Source organism: Fusarium fujikuroi, chromosome FFUJ_chr02, assembly GCF_900079805.1.
Source record: "Fusarium fujikuroi IMI 58289 draft genome, chromosome FFUJ_chr02".
Classification (NCBI taxonomy): Eukaryota; Fungi; Ascomycota; class Sordariomycetes; order Hypocreales; family Nectriaceae; genus Fusarium; species Fusarium fujikuroi.
The window spans coordinates 2,264,796-2,279,441 of record NC_036623.1 but is presented as its reverse complement, the minus strand read 5'-3'; the positions used below and the strand labels follow the sequence as shown (position 1 = coordinate 2,279,441).

At 49.7% G+C, this 14,646-nt stretch overlaps 6 protein-coding genes; 2 read left to right on the top strand and 4 right to left on the bottom strand.

The window, feature by feature from the left end:
* Positions 1-1,231: 1,231 nt before the first annotated feature.
* FFUJ_04601 (uncharacterized protein) lies at positions 1,232-2,250 on the top strand (the record flags this gene model as incomplete). XM_023572094.1 has 2 exons in its annotated part: positions 1,232-1,606; positions 1,738-2,250. 2 exons carry the CDS (start codon positions 1,232-1,234, stop codon positions 2,248-2,250), a joined length of 888 nt encoding a protein of 295 aa, XP_023426283.1.
* Positions 2,251-2,544: 294 nt separating this feature from the next.
* FFUJ_04602 (uncharacterized protein) lies at positions 2,545-3,597 on the bottom strand (the record flags this gene model as incomplete). Its single annotated transcript, XM_023572093.1, has 1 exon — positions 2,545-3,597. One exon carries the CDS (start codon positions 3,595-3,597, stop codon positions 2,545-2,547), a length of 1,053 nt encoding a protein of 350 aa, XP_023426282.1.
* A 701-nt stretch (positions 3,598-4,298) lies between these two features.
* Positions 4,299-5,095, top strand: FFUJ_04603 (related to MED7-member of RNA Polymerase II transcriptional regulation mediator complex; the record flags this gene model as incomplete). XM_023572092.1 has 2 exons in its annotated part: positions 4,299-4,544; positions 4,601-5,095. The coding sequence occupies 2 exons, from the start codon at positions 4,299-4,301 to the stop codon at positions 5,093-5,095; spliced, it is 741 nt and encodes a 246-aa protein (XP_023426281.1).
* A 505-nt stretch (positions 5,096-5,600) lies between these two features.
* Positions 5,601-5,768, bottom strand: FFUJ_04604 (uncharacterized protein; the record flags this gene model as incomplete). The annotated part of the gene is made up of 1 exon (XM_023572091.1): positions 5,601-5,768. The coding sequence occupies one exon, from the start codon at positions 5,766-5,768 to the stop codon at positions 5,601-5,603; it is 168 nt and encodes a 55-aa protein (XP_023426280.1).
* An 894-nt stretch (positions 5,769-6,662) lies between these two features.
* FFUJ_04605 (probable ADE12-adenylosuccinate synthetase) lies at positions 6,663-9,647 on the bottom strand (the record flags this gene model as incomplete). XM_023572090.1 has 18 exons in its annotated part: positions 6,663-6,716; positions 6,767-6,793; positions 6,848-6,988; positions 7,046-7,108; positions 7,156-7,217; positions 7,248-7,279; positions 7,333-7,367; positions 7,425-7,461; positions 7,515-7,563; positions 7,611-7,707; positions 7,765-7,800; positions 8,237-8,473; positions 8,523-8,554; positions 8,610-8,732; positions 8,791-8,930; positions 9,319-9,347; positions 9,395-9,522; positions 9,614-9,647. 18 exons carry the CDS (start codon positions 9,645-9,647, stop codon positions 6,663-6,665), a joined length of 1,356 nt encoding a protein of 451 aa, XP_023426279.1.
* Positions 9,648-10,967: 1,320 nt separating this feature from the next.
* On the bottom strand, positions 10,968-13,660 carry FFUJ_04606 (related to CTI6 Cyc8-Tup1 Interacting protein; the record flags this gene model as incomplete). XM_023572089.1 has 2 exons in its annotated part: positions 10,968-12,851; positions 12,905-13,660. 2 exons carry the CDS (start codon positions 13,658-13,660, stop codon positions 10,968-10,970), a joined length of 2,640 nt encoding a protein of 879 aa, XP_023426278.1.
* Positions 13,661-14,646: the final 986 nt, after the last annotated feature.

The following is a 14,646-nucleotide window of genomic DNA, read 5'->3' as shown; positions in this document are numbered from 1 at the left end:
TCCTATCTCATCAAATTAAGTGCTTGTCTCCTCATGTGTTTTGTGGGTGATTTTAGATATATGGTTCTTGAAAATTTTTGACGATTGGCTTCCAACTATTTATGGTATTATCACGGGCTGCAATAGTACTTACCTGAGTGACACTGCTTACAAAGCCTTGGTACAGCCTTGACTATTTACCTTACCATTTACCTTGTTCTTTGCTAAGCTATACATGTATCTTGAGCAACTTGCAGTTATATTCAAGTTGCAGCCCTGCAACTGTTCTGTCTTCTAACGAGAGTTTGTGAAGAGGCTGACCAATAGAGGGTTGTCATCACCATGTCTTTTATTAGGCTCCCGCCATTAGTGAGTGTAGTTCGATAACGCTTGCGCTTAACCTTCATGCAAACTAACCCAATACGTCCTTCACTCTCCACTTTGATGGACTTCCCCTCAACTCCAAGTTTCATGTCGAACTTTATGTTGTCTCACGACCCAAATACTCACATCATCTAATTATCTTACCTTCTTTAAGTGACAGCTGCATACCTACTATCCGCGGTATAGCGCAATAATTATTGTAAGTTGGGCGCAGTACTATCAGGGCGTATAGCTTGAGGCTCACCTACCGGCTGAACTACCTATTCACCTCTCCTAGCGCCCTACGCGTCATCAGTCAATACTTTAGCCTCAGCATTGAAACCGTCGCCCTCGACGGACAGAGTCGCTCCAACACATCGAGCCACTCCATCTCGGGTGGTTGATAACTTCGACGACAACAAAGTCTCGCTGGCCCCGCCGCAATTTCCACCTGAATTGCTGTTTCCTTTCTCTATATTGTGGTTACAACCGACTGACCAGACCGGCCGTATCAGCGACCGCACTTCTTACGCGCCGTGTGTATCCCTCGTCGTGTATTGCCTCATCGCCACTCTGTATTATCCACCGGGTTCTCCGTATCCTTCTTGTTTGTGCGGAAGTCCACCACCCACCACATTGTCCGTCGGAATCACGCGCAGCAACACTGCTAGGTCTCTGGAGCCTCAGCCTAGCTGTACATGTGACGATCACTCGACACTTGCTTGACACCTATGTTCTCTCGCCTCTTGGTTGCGTTCTGCCGTCTTGCCGGACCTTTGCGGACTTCGGGCCTGCTGGATTGACGCATTATACCAATACCCCCATCCTCACACCCTTTCGCAGTACCTTTTGTTGCAAATAGCGCCGAGGGTAAATTACTTAGATCGTCATGAAGCCTGTTGCCACATCGCCTGAACAGCTCACCTCACAGGTACATCGGCTGTCGTTCGCTTCACCCTGCCTCGAGAACGCTGGCTGTTTAGCTCCGGGCGAGGATGTCAACAGATCCTACCCTGCGATGTTCGTGACCACTGATGCCCGATCTGCAGCCAGCCCAATCGCCCCCAGCATCCCGCAAGAGGTAGCCTGCCTGACCTTTGCGGCTGGTGACGTTTGCCCAGGCCCATCGCTTAGGACAAGCGCTGTCGGCTGTATCAGGCTGCAAAGTGCCCTCCTTTCGCCCTCCCTCGAGGACCTGCCAAACGAGGTTTTGTTTCACATTATGGGTTTCCTGGACGTCAACGACCTTCTGTCAACGTCGAGAGTAAGTATCGACTACCTACCGTTAGCAAGAATAAAATCTACTTTCCCATTGACATACCGGAATCATTCATGAGACCTTGAATTGGTCCCGACAGCCCGAGACCTTGGGAACACAGACTGATACAGATTTAGACGAGCCATCTCCTTCGCGATATTTCCCAAGCCCCTATTTTACACCATTATCGGCTTCAGCGAGCCCGAATTAACCTCCCATCACGCCTATCGTCACCGTCTCGTCCAACACTGGCTGATCTCATTGCTCGTTCAATCTTCATGACAAATACTTCCATAGTTTCTCGAAAGTTAGCCCGATCCTTGGTGTCAATCAGGTTGTCTCGCCGCTTGGCAGCCAGACCCTCAGCCGCAGCTCTGGTTGAGCGTTCTGTTTTACCCAAAGAGTGCGTGCCTGGTATGACGTCAGTGCATGTGGCACCAGCAATTGTTGCCAAGAAGAAGGCAATTGAGAAAGAGAGAGTTAAGGACGGGTTGCGACAGTGGATCGCATCAAGATGGAAGCGTGAAGTCAGAGAGCGCCAAGATAGCGTAAGAAGATGGGAGGAGAGCCGCGGCATAGGACGCGTGTGGCGCCTCCGCAGGTTTTGGGAAAGAGTTAGTCGTGGCGAGGAGCGAGACAGTGCTTGGTAAGTCAGTGATATCAACTTCTATGAGGTGAATCGTTGTAAGGCTGCGTGTGCAATCATACATGAAGGACCACTATAGTTCGGTTCTGTATTGGTCACAGTTCTGGCAGGGAGACGTCAGCGGTAGTAGTGACTTTCGTCCTGTCGGCAGGATTACTTGTATGATACATTATGTACGATGTGGTGATGTTACAAAATCGACGAACTCCGTTATCAGTACTGGGCCATGTGGGCGATCGGCGAGCCCTCATGAGTGGTATCTTTCTATCATGCAGGGTTATGCACAAAGTCCCTTTGCTCAGGCAGTGCGAAACCTGAAACCATCCCAATCATCATCTTCTTCGTCGTTGTCCTCATCGTCATCCTCAACCTTCTCTTCAATAGCTGGCGTGTCCAGATTCTCTTTGCCCAAGCCTGTAGGTTTTTCAGTGCCGTTTTGTTGGCTGAAGCTTTCACCACGTTTCCGCAGGGCTTCCCTCTTGTCCTTTAACCGCTTCACGCGAGCTTCGAGCTCTTCCATTTCTTCAAACTCCTCTTCAAGCGCACGGGTTGCTTCCTCCTTTTCGTCTTCGAGATCGACATCAGCTTGAGCGCGTCGCTTCTCGGCCTCCTCCTCCTTCTGGGCATCGGCGGCGGCAGCTTCCTCTGCCGTCATGGCTGGGGCTGATATAGTCGCGTCTTCATCGTATGTGGCTGTTGTAGCAGCAATGTCGGCCTCGAAGGCTGCCCATTCTGCTTCATCAACCGCTATTGCTGCGGCAGATGTAAGGCGCTCGCCTGTAGTCAGACTACTGGCTTGGCGTGAGGGGAGCGATGCAGTTGCAGATTGTGAGGTCAGGTTATTAAGCTGACCTCCTGGGGTAGAAGCGGAAGAGCCATCTCGATGGGCTGGTGTTGCTGGTCTCGATGGGATTTGGATCTCAACTCCTTGTGACGGTGTAGCCGACGTCCTCCTAGTCAACCGAGGTGGTGTCAAAGTCTGATCCTTATTATCTCCATCTCCATCTCCATCTCTATCCACTCCATTGGCCTTATTTCGTTTCCGCCTGCCATCGTCCATTTCGACATCTCCGTCTTTATCGTCGATAGCCTCCTCGTTATCGTCGTGTCTCCGTTTTTGCGAAGTCTGTTGTTGTGGAGCTCGAGCGTTGGACGATGTCGCTGTTTGAGCTTTTATTAAACGAGTTTTGTGCGCTTCTCCTCGGACATGTGAGTCCCATAACGATTCGGTCTTGATGTGCTCGTGGCAGAGGGTGCATAGAAGTTTGCCCGCATCAGAATAGGCGGCATATGGGTGTTCGATACGGCGAGCGGCGCGCTGTTGCCGCAAAAGAGAGCGTACGTCGGGCATGGGAGTAGATGAAGATGAAGAGCTGTGATTCGTGACGTAGAAGGAGGGTGGTAGCTGAAGAATACCACAGGTAGATAGAGCAAGGTGTTGAAGTATATGAGCTGGTTATAATTCGCGATTCCAATTGGGCTCAGGAGATCAAGAGAAGCTGCCTCGTAAGAAAGAGGACTAGGAGAAAAGACGAAGATCGGAAAAGAAAGGAAAGAAAGGTATAGTGCTATGACGTTGGATGGTAGAGATTCAAGGGCGTCAAAGGATAGCAAAGAGGTGTAAGGTGAGCAACCGCCGACGATTAACCGGCGCAAACCGATCTTCACCTGATTTCAGTGAGAGGGTCTACCTTTATCTAATCTTGTCATTGACTGTTGGCGGTATCATCTTCGACGGTCACACGGCACGACGCGGCACAACCCTAAGTGATATTTACCTTCTCAAATCCATTGAGACTTGCTGCATTAATACATACCTAAATAGGTAGCCAAGTTCCCAAAAGCTTTGACCGCAGTTGCATCTACGTGGATTCCAACCATCCCACCAGAGTCTCACCCCCCCACCAGGAAACGTCCACTTCAAGGGACCGCATACCATCCTTGTCTTGTTCTGTCTTTTGAGTCGCCTTCTTGACGCGGCGTCTTATTTTCTACTCATACAACTGCCTATGATATTGCTTTATTAGGGGATCCTTCTGCAAGAGCTGAACGATGGCCGAACAACAGCAAGAGGGCCATTCGCTCTCATCCATGTTCCCCAATCCGCCGCCCTTTTGGCAAGACTTTACAACAGATAAGATTTCTCGGATTCAAGAACTAAGGACTTCATACATCGCGGAGCATGGTGGCGATCCTTTGACAGTCCGCGTGCCTGGTATTCCCGAAGATCTCGTCAATCTGCAACCTCCGGCTGAGCCAGCCGATGGACGCTGGCGTGTATTTGGCGATCAGTACATGGTAGGTTAAGCGATCGCGATTATTCTTACAAGATGGCTGGCTAAGTGAGGATGTAGCTGGACGACAAGCTTCCAACTCTCGAAGACCAGGGGATTACCAATCTTCCCTCATCATCACAGCCCGAGTCCAAGGATGCTAAGCGCTTTGATCGCGCCTTTGAGCTCAAACGGCTTGCTAAATCGCTTCTATTAAACTTTCTCGAGCTCTCTGGGACATTATCGCATAATCCATCGCACGCCGAAGCAAAAGTGCAAGACTTGCGCACACTCTTCATCAACTTTCACCACATCCTCAATGAGTACCGGCCACATCAAGCACGCGAATCAGTCATTGCGCTCATGCAAGAGCACCTAGACCGCACACGGGCTGAGACCATGGCCATAAGGATACAGGTGGACAAGGCACGCCGCGTACTCGATGGCTTGGGCAGCCTAAGCGTACCCGATGTGCCCAAGGCTTTAGGACAGAACACCGAGGAGGAAGATTTGGATGCGTTGGCGAAACAAAGAGAAGCAGACGTGTGGGCTGCCACAGATGCCTTATTTACTTGAGGGGGGGTATTGGAACAAGCATCAGATATTGCCCACAACGTCACATTATTATCAAGGGAGTTGCAAAGATCAACTTCCCGACAAACGAGACAGCCTTCCCACGTTGGGCAGCCATTTCTCTCATCATGTTCTCAGAAATTAGTCCCGAAGGATGATCGCAACTAGAGTTTTGGAGCGAGGCGAATCTCATCGCAAAACCTTATATAATGGACATTTGGAGAGTTTACAAGAAGCAGGATTAACATCAAGATCGAGATGTTTGCGATATGGAGCGAACCTCAACATATATGTGCATACAAGTGCACATGCATCAAGCCAACTTCGGGTTATTAAAAGGCGGTCATAAACTTCGTCTGAGTCGTCGATTCAATATACACTCTTCGGCTGCGCTATGTTTCCCAGCAGCATCGCAACGCAACGCACAAGGGACTATAAAAGCTCAGTTCTCAAATAACAAACCCCCAACATTGCTGCGTCGCAACGCACATCGTTATTCGAACCCCCTTTACAGGATGGTGCAGGGGATACAGCAGCATTCGTAGTCGCCACACTCGATACACTTGGTTTTGGTGCCCGTGGCCTCGGAGGGCTTGATGATGGACTCGGCGATCGAAGTGGCAGCGCTGCCGGGACCGTTGCGGTCGTAGAGACATTTGGAGGAACCGCAAGCCATTTTGGAAGATGTTTGGAATTGAAACAGGAGAGCTTAGGACGATCTGCAGTTTAGCTGGGTTAGCGACCGTTCATCTTGGACTTTGATAAGTTGATGCGTGGGAATAGAGAAGAAGAAGAAGAGTATATTTAGGATGACTTACCGATGCGATGACGAGGCCAGTGAGATTTAGGGGTTTGTATAGAAGAATGAAGTTCCAGGTTTCAAACTGCAGCACGAGTTGGAATTGAATTTCAAGCTTGGGCGGAAGCTTGGACCATGCCGACCTATTTTGGGCTACAGCTGTAACATGATTGCGTCACCAATTGGGCCAAAGTGTGGGAGTGTGGGGGTGGATTGTGCTTTCTGGAGACGAACTCTGAGGTCGTCTATCAAGATGGCCAGAACTAATGCCATGGCATATCAAGCTGGGTTGCCCGAAGAAGCACTGAATGAATGTGCAGTCAAAGTAATAGTTAATAAACAATAAGGTCTCTCAGAGTTAGAGATACCCAGTAGTATATCATGACTGATAGGAAAATCAGAAGTTTCACCTCAAGGACTGGGATCAAATAACTATGCAGGCGAGTACATTTTCTTATCACTGGCTAAGAGTCCATGCTAATGTTGGTGTAAATTCAGCTTGGATGGGCACCAACTTAGGAGAGCGATGGTCCAATTATTGTCTCCTGAGAGAACTTGGTTGGAACGAACGTCATAGATCTATACGATACCAGAACTCAAACTGGCCATGCGGAGTTTGAAGTCTAGAGCATGGCCTGCCTGTGAGAAGTCCAAGTCTATTTTCTAAATAGGTATGCACATTCTTCTTCGGTCACTAAATGACTTCGACAGCCAACACTCCTTACGTACGATCCAAGTCAAGCATCAGGTGCCCTCCTTAATCTCGCATAATTAAGCACGCTGAACCATGGCCTCACGGTCAGGACCGGTGCCGATGTACTTGATCTGCTAAACTTTAGCAATTGCGGTGCAGGTTAGTGTGCGTGTTTGCTTACCTTGACTCCAACAAACTTCTCGATGTACTGCTGGTGGTCAGTGCCACTGTTCGTTATGCTAGCCCGGGGGGATATGCTCACCTCGATGTAATCGCGGGCTGCCCTAGGAAGGTCGTAGTAGGTCCTCGCGTTGGTGGTCGGCTTTTGCCAGCCTGGCATCTCGTGGTAAACCACCTCAGCTCGGTTCAGGATGTCAAGATCCGCAGGGTAAGAATCCAGTTCCTTTCCAAATGGTCAGTTTCCACAATCTATCATCATCACCTTGTTGGTATCACTGACCTCTCCATCGATCTTGTAGGCAATGGCGATCTTGATTGTTTCGAAGGTATCCAAAACGTCGAGCTGCAGAGTGTTAGAACGCTTTGACGCGTGCCATGGGCTTTTTCTACCTTTGTGAGATTCAGGCTGTCGTAGTAATTGATCGAGTTACTGTACTTGACCACAACAAGGTCTGTGTGTGCTTGTCAGCTGTGTTCCCTACTACTCAAGGTTTCGAGGTTGTATCTACCAAGCCTGGAAGCGGTCAGTAAGTTTGTCAGCAGCTCAGAGCCATCGTGACAACTCACCATCCACATCGGCGTCTGCGGCCAGTCGACGTTCCCTAGGTAAGTCTTGTCAGCGTAGAAGCTCGAAACCTCCAGGACGCTTGTGGCCTCACCCATTCGCGTCCAATCTCCTGGAGCTTGGTGCCAATCCTAAGTTAATCATTCAGCTTCAAAAGAACCCCAAGATGGTAATCAAGACGCACTCTTCCGTATCCTCGGTCTTAAAGGCCCCGGCCCCGACACGTGTGGTATCTGTTGCTATTCAGCAGTAGATTATGGCCATAGAGCAATTGACATACAGGCCTTGACCACCCCAACCGTCTCCGTGATATTCTTTGGGTTCAGGGCAAGTCCACCAATAATACCAGCAAGTGTGGTACTTGAGGAAGTGACGAACTGTAGTTGATCATGAATACCAGTGCAAACCAAAAGGTCAAGTTGGCGGAAACTTACTGGATAAGAACCATAATCAACATCTAGCATCAGTGCCTGTTCAATTGGGAACAAGTACAAGCGCCAGGTCCCAGAACCCCTTTCCTTCACAGGAGACTTGACTGATACTGATCTACCAGCGTGGCACGTGGCGCAGAGGTTTGACATGAAGCCATGGGCTCACAAGGCGCATTCCGCGCATGAAACCCTCATCAACTCCACTGGCCACGCTCGACAGCCAAGCAGACGAGTAGAAGTCAGGGCTCCGTATGACTCCCGAATTCTGCCGATGCGTGAACATATACACAGCTTGTTACAGCGGAGGCTCCTTGTTAGGCACCGCTAGCAAGGTGAATGCTCAAATGAGCAATATGTCCTGCCCCGGGCTAAGAATCTTGCGGGATTAGGAGAGAGGACTGTGAGACCACGGGCACGGTGCTCGTTCCGCCAATACGTCAGTACTACTCGTTTAGTCATAGGATGAGAACCTTACGTTTGCGCCTTCGATCACAATTTTCATGTTGCTCTCCTGTGCGGATTTCATAAAGGCCACACCGTCCACGACGTACTTACTGAGCGTTTGCCTGTACTCATCGAAACGAGCAAGCTCGGCCTCGATGTCATATTTGAGCAGTTCTCCGAAGCGCTTTTGAAAGCCATTGGCCAAGCGTCTTAACTTCTGCTCGAAAACTTCAGGGTTAAAGACATCGGTCATTTTGATGCCAGTTCGCTGGGGAAATTAGCACACAGCCCGTTCCAATATAATGATTATCTCTAACCGCTCTACTTGTCTGATAGCAGGGACCAATGCCTATGGTGCAAGTCAGACTTCGTTGCTTATATAGCGTTGCTGGAACGGCATTGACTGGGATTGTCCACGCCATTGAGATTTGGGAATGTTTGCGATGACGTGACAAAAGCAGAAAGTGATAGTCCATCATGGAGTCCTGGGGTGAGCATACCGCGTCTTGTTGTTCCGATAGCTGCGTCTAGTATAGACATTAGCTATTATTTCTCAAGGACAATATCAGAAACCATGGGACGAACCTCCAAGTTCCTCCTCCTCGAGACCATCCACTGCGATGTGCAGGTCCAAGAGAATATTGACCCTATCAGAAACAAGGATCCGATCATGTACCGCAGTCAGGTTCTTCTCAAGCTCCTTGAGCTCGCTAAAGAAACTTGGGCTAAAAGACAGAGTTAGTATTTTTTGGCATGTTCGGTCGAAAGCATGAGCCAGGCCAGACGTCAACAAGTTGCTGGTGTGGTAGTCGAGTTAGGAATGGAGGGCTATATGAAGGCTTACACATGGAAAACTACGCCCGAACCAATGAAGTTCATGCTGTGGTACTTGTCAACCTCGCTGTTGCCAGCTTGAACGACCAATATTCTCGACTAACCATCTTGGGTTGATCAGCCCAGAGGGCAAGAGGTGAAAGCTGCCTCTACGTTAGCAATTATCCAGTCCCTCCACGTGTGCTGGTTCTCACCTATACGAAACTCCGTTTACACTTGGCACGTATTAGCAACACAATGCATATCAATACATCGATCGATAGAAAGAGTTTGACTAACCGCACGAGGTGTCCAGCGTTATGTCCACCCTTGACGTTGATTAGCGGGTATTCGGTTCTGCTTGTATTGTGCTTACCGCGGCTCGGGCACAGAGCTGAGCCTCCTGACACTGTCCATCAACCAATTTGCCCTTCTGTAGTATGGTTAATGCCTGGGTGTCATCTGTTGTGTTAAGCTCTCCCTGAGTACTCACACCTTCGTCACCTGTGGAAGTTCTGGTCAGTATAATGGCATCGAACCGATATCGGCTGGATGCGGAGGAAGGACACATTCCAGGATAGGGAGAGAAACATACCCCATTGGGCTCCGAGAATGACAGTGATCGCCATGTTGTACAAAATCAAGTTTGACTGCCGTAGCTACTAATGCACGTGCCGTTGTAGTGTCTGGAGAGAAAGAATAAAGACGTGATCTGGAGGTTCAACAAGTGAATAGCCACGTGATTATGGCGGGGTGCTTGCACCATATCCCCTCCATCTCCATCGCGGTCAGGCACTGGCGGTCCCCAGCCAAAACAACTTGAACATAGGTAGTCCAGATGATAAGATTTGTCTGTGTAAGGCATTGTTGAGTCCTGCATTGTCTTTCATGTATGAGGGATCAACCATACTATGCCCTCGAGTTCGTAGCCAACTTAAGATGTCTACACTCTCCATACATATCTCGCACCAGATCTGACCAGACCGACCCCCATGGGCTTGATTTGAGGGATGCTTGACGTTACTGATATCTCTGCTATGAATGCTACGAACAGGAGTACGGCACGCTCTTGGGGCCGAGGGGGCTTGGTTCTATAGGTAGAACGTTAGAGAAGTATTGCTTTAAAAGCAAGTTTCATATGGAAAGAAATATACTAAGTCTCTAAGCTGGAAAAGGGCAAAGAGAAATGGTGAGCGTGAGCTACCAGGGCGTGTGAACGGCACCCGGGGAACGGTCTGGAACGGACGGGAGCGGAGGTGTCTCCACTTTTACCGAACCGTCATTACCGCCGACGTCGGCTTCCTATAACGTGGAGCAAGACATGGACCAAGCGGACGATTAAACATCTTTGTTTACTCATTTGTGATTAAGCTATTAACCATTACATTAGTATTTCGGTTCTTAGGAACTACGTAACATCAATTGTTTGATGCTACATTTACATCTTCAGGACTCGATTCAAAAACGGTACTGAGTGAAAATAAGTGACCTTTGATTTGAGAATATGGGAAACCTGTGTTGCAATTCAAAGATGTTCTACCAGTTTGAGATACTTCAGATATCACAAGCTCCACATGTTCTGTAGGATACCTGCATGTATGCAATTATCTAAAAACGGCTAAATATGACTCAGGGCTTTGAAACATTCACAATTGATTGGCAAATCAAGGATGAGTGTTAGAACACATAGATAGAGAAAGTCATGGTTACGGTACAGGTATGGTAAGGTATATAAAAGAACACTAATCCGCGACTTCCGCTTCTCGAGAGTATCATAAAATCCAATAGCCCATCCCTAACCATACTCTGCGCAAGCATATACATGCCGCCTAGCCCATATGATGGGAAAAAACAAAACCGCCTTGTAGAAGCCTCCGTTGTTCAACTCCTGCACGCCCCTTGCTGGCATCATATATTCTTGTGTGTTACTCTTTTGTTCCATAACATCATCATGCAGCAGCTCCTCCCGTCTTTTCTGTGGCGCTCTCCTTCTCCAGAAGGTTACCAAGATGCTGCAGGTCGTCTCGAGCTTTCGGGTCACGCTCCAGAACCCTCCTAACGACTTCCCACTCCTTGCGGGCCATCTGGTACGCTTGAGGCAAGATGAACTGCACGGTTGGGGATGTTATCCACTGTCCCAGGAGCTCGTGTGCCATGGCCACGCCCGCCTGCTGAGCCTGGTGCCTTTGTGCTTCTGACATCTGTGCTGGCGCAGCTGCAGGTGCTGGTGTTGGAGCTTGTGGCGGCACTGGTGGCCGAGTGTACGGTGGTTGGGGAATTGGCACAGGAGTTGTTGATTGCCATTGGCCTGGTGATGATTGCTGAGGGAAGCCTCCTTGAAACCCTCCCTGAGGGGCCTGGGGGGTTGCGGGAGAAAATGCCGGGCCCGCGGACGCTGTTGAGTTGCTTCTCTGAGCATGCGCTGCAGGCACTGGTGTCCCCAGGGCTTTGACATCTTGTTGATTGGCTGTACCATCCTTCACATGTTTGAGCTGGTCAGGCTCGTTATGATAAACAAACACCGCAAGCAACATTGGTTCCGTCCGGACCTTGGGGATCTTGTTATCGACCAGGTTGAGCATAAACTCGGGATAGTTGTCTTCCCCTGCAGGAACTGGTACCAGATATGTATCTCGTACATTACCGATTGTCTTATCCCCAATTACGCCGTACCGCTTCTTGCTGATGAAGTAGTTAAGAAGATTGTGAAACTCAGTATGAGAAAAAGGCGAGACCGGTGAAACTGAAACGACAATGACATCGGTGCTTTTACTGTAACGAAGACTACATAAGTACTCGATAGCACTTTGTTCGGGGATTCGTCCAGCCACCGTCATCCTCTTAGGAATCAACTTAGACCACGGTCCAACTGAAGCGAAGTTGGCACCACCGATATATTTGGCTGTGGCTGGGAAGTCAGCAATCGAGCTCATAGCAAGAGAGCCCTGCCAGATGACATCGGGGTCCTGAGTCTCCTCCGTGGGCGAATAAGGAGGTGACTCGTTCTCATCTTGGAGCATGCGATCTACATCGGGATCCACGCCCGGTCCATTGGCTCCGGTTACCAGAGCCGAAGGCCGCCTATTCTGAGTTGCAGTGGGAGACTTGACGCTGGAGAACACTTCATTGATGTCGAATTCGGGATGACTTGGCGATCGCTGCTCATCGTCCTGCTGCTGTGGGTGTGAAGCCAGGTCCGCCTTGTCGCCTCCTGTAGGTTCCTTCTTAACGGCCTGAGGCTCTGGTCGACGAGGGGGTCCTGGTGGGAGGGGCACAGCAGAGTCGTTGACAAATGTTTCGTCGTCAACGACCTCTTCGCCCTTATGTGTTCGTCGAACGCGAGGCCCTGTCTCAGAAGTATAGAGGATGGACTGTTTCTCAGCCTTGGCTTTCATTTCGGCAGTCTGCTTCTTCATTTCCGACGAGGCAAGCTGCTCTGATGTCATAGTAGCCAGAGCTGCGGGGGATAGAGTCTTATGGACAAGTCCATGACACAACTCCGGATTGTTCTTCAGGTTGAAAGTCAGTGACTTGATTTGCTGGTTGTATTCTTTCTGTCCCTTGGTCACAGGGTAAGAATCATAAACAGCGCGCTCAATCTGGAGCGAGAAAGTTTCGGTCATAGACTCAACTGTGCTGCCCTCTTCCAGGTCCAGTTCGCCCTGCTTCTGCATCAATGTCAAAACATGGCCGATGGACTTGCTCATAGCTTTAGCGGGGCCAGTCCGAGGACCAGGCAGATCTGGTATCGACTTGGCGAGGTCATCAGGTGGTGTATAGGAGACAGGAACAGGAGTTGCACCGTTCTCTGATATGCGACGAACCTTGGCAGACTACACATTGTATTAGCTAAGCATTTAGGGAAAAGGGAGTATGTAAATCGCACCTTGCCATCGGCGTCATGAGACTCTTCGCGGGCTTTTCGCTTCCCTGTCTTTGTTTCTTTCTTATCTTTGGTTGCGTCCGGAACAGGCACAGGGGAAGACTTGGCTTTGGTCTTATCTTCCTCCTTGGTCTCGCTGTGACGTTTGCCTTTGCCTTTTCGTCCGCCACGCTTCTTCTTCTTGGACTCCTCCTCATGTGCTTTGCGCCGAGCTTCCCAAGGTTTCTCTCCCTTAGCTATGCCATCGAGGAGCTCCTTGTGATCGTCTGGCCTGCATTGCTCACACCAGTAATGCTCAGGGATCTCATCATCGAATGAGCTTACCCCAACACAAACGTTGTGCTGCCATGCGCCGCAGGTTTCGCAAGCGATCCAGGCTTCACCGGAATCTTCATCTTGTTCGGTGGCGCCGCATACACAGCGGATCAGTTCGTCTTCTTCCTCTTCCTCTTGCTCTTGCTCTTGCTGCTGTTCCTGTTCCTGTTCCTGTTCCTGTTCCTGCTCCTTGGCTTTCTTGGTCTTCTTAGTCTGTCGCTTTTTGGGCACGGCCGCAGGTTCAAGTTCGTCAAATGATTTGGTATGCTGACCTTTAGTGGCGCGTACCGATCGTCGAGGTTCCGCTTCGCCTGAAATGTTGCTGTTAGTTGGTGCTGCAGAATGCGTGGTGTCGCGGTGTCGGTCGCGCTTTGGGGGAGCTGTGTCTTGAACGAGCTGGGATTGCTTCGGGGACCTTGCGAGTCTTTGTCGCTTACCGGACATGATTAAGAACGTGCGAATGGCTTTGGTGTGGTGTTTTGGATGAAGCGACGCGTGCCGATGTTGAGCGGCGTTTGGTGGCGTGGCAGGTGTTGGGAGGGATTTCTACTGTTGCAACGAAGCGCAGGATGGTGTGCGCCCTTAGACAGGCATTGAGGTAATTACGTGGGAAATAATTGAGAGTCACGACTATGTCAAGAACAGATTCAGGTTCTTCCCAGCTGATCCACGCGCAGATGCTTGTCTTTCAAATCTCTAACCGTGTTGGCGCAAAGAGGTGCCCTCACTAGCACAGGCTCTCAGGTGGAATGTGGCCTGCGCCTAAAGGATAAGAGTATGTTTCGCTGTAATTCGAAAATGGTGAATGCGATAAAAGTAGTAATGTCTTGAGGCGACCTCACGATCTGCGTGAGAGGTGCGCGACGGTTTTGCGATAGTGGAGATCCAGTATCAGTAGAATGCGATAGGTCGCGTGCCGTGGTTGGAATGACGCGCGCAGTTGAGAATCAATGTTCAGGGGAGTATTTTAGGATGTCCCGTGAAATAAATTCAAGCAGCTGTAGTCTCTCGGAGCTGGTTGGGGAGGATGGTGCTGGTGAAATGATGATGTAGAGGAGAAGAGTCACGATCCCGAAACTGGAGGGGGAGGGAGCTTATTGCGGAGGTAGAAAAACTAGTAGCTTTCGCCCGGTCGCCCATGCCCTGTAGCTGAATTGTGGTGGCAGGTGGCAGGAACTAACCAAGTCAGGAACCCACGTTAGGTTGTGACAATGCGATTGCTTTGCGTGACAATAGAGAGCAAGTATTTGATACCTGATTGTGGCAGTATGTTTGCCTGATTAACAAGCCATTAGGTAGGTACCTACTAGGTTAGGTAGTACCTAGGTCTTTCTACCACCTACAGGTATTTTCCAGTGACTGACTGTATGGGAATAATAAGGTATAGGATTAGTCATGATGCAGGTCAGCCTTGCAGCTTAGGGTCTAAG